The sequence below is a fragment of the Notolabrus celidotus genome, chromosome 9 (genome assembly GCF_009762535.1).
Source record: "Notolabrus celidotus isolate fNotCel1 chromosome 9, fNotCel1.pri, whole genome shotgun sequence".
Classification (NCBI taxonomy): domain Eukaryota; kingdom Metazoa; phylum Chordata; class Actinopteri; order Labriformes; family Labridae; genus Notolabrus; species Notolabrus celidotus.
Genome location: NC_048280.1, coordinates 14,556,378 through 14,562,377, shown reverse-complemented (window position 1 = coordinate 14,562,377; position 6,000 = coordinate 14,556,378). Strand labels below are relative to the sequence as shown.

The window sequence follows — 6,000 nt, the reverse complement described above, 5'->3', positions numbered from 1 at the left end:
GAGATACCTGTGTGGTGGCAGCATTGAAGGAGATGCCCAGGAGAGAGCAGAGGCCCAGCCCAGCAGCCACAGAGAGCGTCACCAGCAGGACACCCGCTAGCCCTACAGCCCCCTGAGACTTGGCACAGTCCCACCGCAACATGGTCAGACACGCATAGGCCAGCTGGGCACAGGAAGAAAACAATTGATCCATTTATGAATCAACTCACTGCATGTGTAAGTCAGGCTTTAAGCACCTTTTCTGATTATCATATCATATTTTCGAAAGATCCAACTCAGATTTTGTTGTTGGTTCTGCTCTTACCATCAGAAGGTATCCACTGGCCACACGGATGACACTGATGTCAGAGAAAGACTTGAGGATGTCTTCCAGAGTGGTGGTGGTGAAAGACAAAACCTTCTGAGAAGAGTTTGCTGCCACACTCTGCAACACCGCCTGAGGAGAGACAAACAGGTATGAAAAGTGAGGAGAGGAAAAGTAACATTAAGACTTACAGGAGAGAGAGGAAACATCATTAAGAAGGTTAACCAAAGCTGGTAATAAGGCCACAGGAGAACCTCTGGTCAGATTTGTTTTGAGTGTGGGGTAGATATACAGCTTGTACATTAAGGGCAAGGTAAACCTGAGGTCTCCCTCCACTTGTACTGTTCTCTATATCACTTTTCAAGGTTCAAAAAGTCTTCAAACAAACTTTCTAAGAACTTGAAAAACAAAGCATGCCTCTAGGTGTAAAATAGGTGCATGTCATCGTGTGTGTCTTCTAAAAAGCAAGGACCAATCACAGGCCTGAATCACGGGCACTGCCTCTGTTGCAGGGGGCGTTATGAGTAATCTGCAGACAGTACTCCAACCCATCCTCTCCCTCTCTCACTATCTCAGGCAGACAGATGGCTTCAACATTGTAGTGCAGTTACTGCTCAGTGGGGAGTAATGTCGGCTGACACACATTAGGAAACACACACTAGATCACACACACTCTCACACCCACGTGTGAACTTACACATGTGTCAGACACATACCAACATGCATACACATATATTCGTGCAGAGACTGCTAAAAACATAAATACAAACACACGAGAAGTCAGTACAATAGTTGGCATCTTTTCCTTCTTTTGAACTCAGTGATTGTCATTGACACAAACACTTCATTCCATTAAACCATCACACCTCTTTTCTGTCTGTGATGCCAGGGCCTCAAGATGAATGGGCACACATACGCACTTGTATATATCCACACACTTGCGCGCACACACACAACTAAGGTCAAGCCATGGCGAACAGAGGTTGGGGCCCCCCAAAACAAAGACCAGATGATGTCACACATGAGCCACCAATGGGGCCACAGCTGGGAAAGAGATTGGGTGTAAACTCTTGCGTGTGTCTGGGTGTGTGTGCGTTAGTGCATGAGTTAAAGAGAGAGAGAGAGAGAGAGAGAGAGAGAGAGAGAGAGAGAGAGAGAGAGAGATCCAGCAATCCCTTAATGTATTCCAGACTTGCTCGCCCTGTTGCTCCTCTCTACTGAGCAGAGAGAGGGGAGCTTTAGCCCTTTACCACACACCAACAGTGGTTCTCGGATCTATCAGGGGCCCCGGCTTTGGATGGGGCCTTTCCATGTTCACCTGTATCCGGCCGGTGATTTACAATGTGGTTGTAAAGGATTTAGGGTAGATTTCTTTTCCCTCCTCTCTTCCCTTGCCCCCTGTTTGTTCTCTCTCTCTCTCTCTCTCTCTCTCTCCCTCTCTCTCTCTCTCTGTGTCTCTCTCTGTGTCTCTCTCTGTGTCTCTGTCTCCCTCTCTCTCCCTCTCTGTCTCTCCCTCTCTCTCTCTCTCTCTCCCTCTCTCTCTCTCTCTCTCTCTCTCTCTCTCTCTCTCTCAATCTCTCTCTCTCTCTCTCTCTCTCTCTCTCTCTCTCTCTCTCTCTCTCTCTCTCTCTCTCTCTCTCTCTGGTTATATGTGAGTATCTTACCTCAGAGTATCTCCTCTGCCAGGCTTCCAGTATAGCTGCAGCCTTCTCCTCATTCCAGTTGATGTGAGAAACATCGTCGTAGCCCCGAAAGTGCTCAAACATCTGCTTGGGAGTCATCAGCTGGAACATGGTCTGTAAGGCTTGGGCACTGTGCAGGAGAGAGGGAGGGAAGGAGGGAGGGTGGCAAAGCAAGACGGAGGAAAAGAAAGGATGAAAGAGGGAGAAGAAAAAGGAGGAGGTCAATGAGGTGCAAGCCTTCACTGGCAATGTTATGTTGACATAACAAGGCAAAGAGCTTGATTTCAGGGTTGTACAAATAACATCAAATCCAACAACCCCAAGATACCTTGAAGAGCTTGGAGTTGTTGGAACTTGTAAATATTATATGTTGTGTAGGCTGTGAACCATACCAATATTTAATATATAAAATAACAAGATTCATAAGTGGGGATGATCCGAGTCGACTGATTTTCTAGTGTTTGAAGCAGAAATTTAACCTCAGACTAAACAACAAAGGGTGACGATGTCACGATGATGACGAAATCATGTAGCCGGCTAAACGCTCACATCCCTATTCTCAAGAATATACACTTAAAGAGATGGTACAGATGTAAAAATGACAAAATAATTAATAGAGCTTGTTATGCCAAAATTCCCAAACTGGAAAGCCTCTGAACAGAGGGGGTGCTAATGTAACCAGCAAAGGAAGAGAGAGAAAAAAACATCAGGACCACAGTGCCCAGAGCATGTTGGAAAAAATGCATCATAAACAACAGTGTGTTAAGTGTAAAGCGCACCTGCAGCATAAGCATAATATTGTTCCATCTGATGTGGCTGCTGAGCCAAGAATACAGATGCCCACAGCCATGAAACCTGCTTCATTCGCCACACACACCGCACACAACAAACATCCACTTGTTAAGCCATGTAAAATATTAGTGCTGGGTTATTTTCACTTGAAGTAATCCATGGATTATTTCCTGAATGAGTTACTAAGTAGCAGTGATGCATTAATAATGAGTGCTTTATACAAAACACAGACTCTATTTGCAGATCATTGAACATTAAAAAGGGTAAATATTAGGTGACTCCAAAGCATCATAAAGAATAAATTGATGTGGTTTCAGAATTTATTTTGCTTAATGATGTGTCCATTAAGTAGTTGATATTTTATAGTCATAGTGCAAAACAAGTCATGTACCTTTTAGCTGTAATGGAGCCATCATGTCTGCTTATATCCTTAGAATGACATGAAGTGTAGTGCTGGTCAAATTTTACCTTGCACAGCAAAGGTGTGGGACAAAGTTACCACAAAACATCTGGGTCCTTCCATATTTTACCTCTTTCCTGTCTTCGTACCAACTCAAACAAAGACATTGGACGGCAGGAAAGATAAGTATAATATAAAACGTACAGTCTGGGTTTTATAGCGTCAAAGGAAGGTGCCAGATCTCATAAAATAGGTATCCGGTCCTAATCTACAAGATTCCTGATCGTGTTCTGACAGATTTTAAGAGTGCCATGGTATCTAATGAAATGAGGAATGCGCCGTCCTCACACACACACCAGGAAAGTCGTAAAAAAAAAATTCAACTAATAAGTCATTAAGAAATTACTTTGGAACAGTCTGCAGCTTAAAAACTGTAGTGGAGTCAGTCTATGTGGTGTCAGGTCGTCAAATTTTACGAACCAAAGGAGTCGACATTAGCTCGTCGTTCTCTTTATGAATGAGATCTCTGTAATATGGTGATAATCATGGTAATGGTGGCAGTTAGTAAACAAGATGTAGAAATTGAGTGCCAGCAGTAACAGCCCAATGGACAGGGCGACTAAATCACACACACACACACACACACACACACACTCACGCACACAAACACACAGGCAGGCAGGCAGGCAGGCACGCACAGACATCCTAATGACCCAACGTTGCCAGGAAAAAACACGACCACAAAACAAACAACGCACCCCACTGTACTCTGTTACCAGTATGTGTGTTAATGCATCAGTGTGTGTGTGTGTGTGTGTGTGTGTGCGTGTGTGTGTGTGTTTCCCTATGTGTGTAAATGCTTGTGTGTGCGCCATCCAAACTAATTTAATATTTAAGTAAGTGGTCTATTAGCAAAATGTTGCATAATCTGTGTAGCTTCTCCCTTCTAAAGGAAGCTATTTTTTGCTAAATAAAAAGTGCATGCTTTAAAATCCTCTGTATATCTAATTTTAATATGTGTGACACTGTTATGGCATGAAGGATGTGTGGAGCGCATGCACCTTTTGCACACTTAAAACTGTACATATTATATATCCAATGGTACACCACATAATCTATAAGCTTTGTCCGGCTGCTTGTGCTGGAATTAAGGCCATGTACCTCAAATCGCTGTATATTTGGACAAACTAGCCAGGCAATAGATCATTCTTTGCACATGTGTGAGTGTGTATGTGTAGGTAGTGTCCAGGCAGAGCAGCCAGAGCTGAGCAGGAACAGCTGGAGCTCTAAGATTTCACTGGAATCTGCTAATGACTGCAAGATTTACAGCACAAGAGCGCACACACACGCATGCATGCACGCACCGTTCCACAGAGCGTGAAAGAACAAAAAACACACACTCTTTCCAGAATAAGCCCTGCAGTGATCACAGCAGTGTTTATGAGGGTGTGTATGTGTAAGTGTGGGTATGTTACCTGAGCAGGGGTCCGCTGCCGTTCTTGGTGGTCCCTCCTACGATCAGTTCCTCCTGCCAGTGCATGTACTTCCTGGACAAACCGTGGCAGCCTCCTCTTAAGGCCTGCGCCACATCGAATGGCTGGTGCAATAAAATCAACAGGCGAGAAAATGACTGTCAGCAGCTAAGCTCAAACTAAAGACTTGATGCTTCACCAAAACATATAAAAGTTGATATCTTGAGCCTACACATGTGCCTACCTTAGTTGAGTTCTTATTGGGCGCGGTAAGGGGACAGTCAGGGTCGGCAGGGTTCAGACAGGGTCTATCCATGTAGCCGTGTCCAACGCCCGCCTTTTCCAACATTTCCTCGAAACCTTCTACAGGGAAGTTTGCTCTTCGTAAGTCCTCAAGGAACTCTTTAGGGTCAAAGTTGGTCCATTGGAGAGGGTCTTTACCTCTGCAGAGAAAGTAGGGGTAAAGAAAACAGTTATACTATGGCTGACAGGATGTTTGAAAATGTCATGGATCTGTTTATTCGTAATGTTGGCTGTCCTTGATTATGGTATTTCCTGCTGTAAAAACTATGACTTACTACCAACATACAGGTTAGTGTAGTTAAGAGAATCTTGCTTTTGATCACATATTTCAACAACTGATATGTTTAAGTAACAGTGTTTCTTCTTGGTAAGCTACAATTATCTAACTCAGGGGTTCCCAAAATGTGGGTCGGGATCCCCTGGGTGGTCGTGTGACACAAATGGGAGGTTGTGAGATGTCTTCCAGAATGTTTTTTTTTAAGTTATCTAAAATTAGTACATTTTACCCATTATAGTAAAAAATATCGACAAAAATAGTAGCTACCCTTGAAATAAAACCTTGAAAGTAGAAAGTGTAATGAGTTTTCTGCCTTTCTTTTTGCCTGATGACACCTAAGTTTAGGGTTAGTGAACAGTTAAATATCGAAAGTATCAGTAGCAGCAGTAGTTTAATTCATAACAGCACAAGAAACACAGCCACATGCTCATATAGGTAGGCAAATTTTCTGCAGACCAGCTAAATGAAGCCACATTATATCACTTTGAGGGACAGTGGGGTTCGCAAGTCTTTGGCACCTATATTTTGCGGACCGCGAGCTGAAAAGTTTGGGAACCCCTGATCTAACTGATCAGAATGTATGATGTCCAAAACTAGATGCAAAAGGATGCAAGCACATCAATAGCGTCTTAAACTCTAATCAGTTATGTTTGTTGCATTGTTTGTTTGATAAGTTTGACTTTTTGGCTGATTCGTTTACAGAAAATATTGATATTGATATTCTTGTTTTTCTGCACTGTATGCAAAGTAGGTTTAATGGTTTACTTAGA

General features: G+C 43.2%; 1 protein-coding gene across 1 annotated transcript in view; it reads right to left on the bottom strand.

Annotated features, from left to right (window-relative positions):
• The window catches only part of ptch1 (patched 1), a 54,846-nt gene that overhangs the window by 27,062 nt on the left and 21,784 nt on the right, over nucleotides 1-6,000 (bottom strand). Inside the window, exons 6-10 of the mRNA XM_034692835.1 lie at nucleotides 4,895-5,093; nucleotides 4,654-4,775; nucleotides 1,969-2,116; nucleotides 305-436; nucleotides 8-163 (exon numbers count right to left, since the gene is read on the bottom strand). Of these exons, the coding sequence (XP_034548726.1) occupies nucleotides 8-163; nucleotides 305-436; nucleotides 1,969-2,116; nucleotides 4,654-4,775; nucleotides 4,895-5,093 (757 nt within the window). The remainder of the gene's footprint in view (nucleotides 1-7; nucleotides 164-304; nucleotides 437-1,968; nucleotides 2,117-4,653; nucleotides 4,776-4,894; nucleotides 5,094-6,000) is intronic.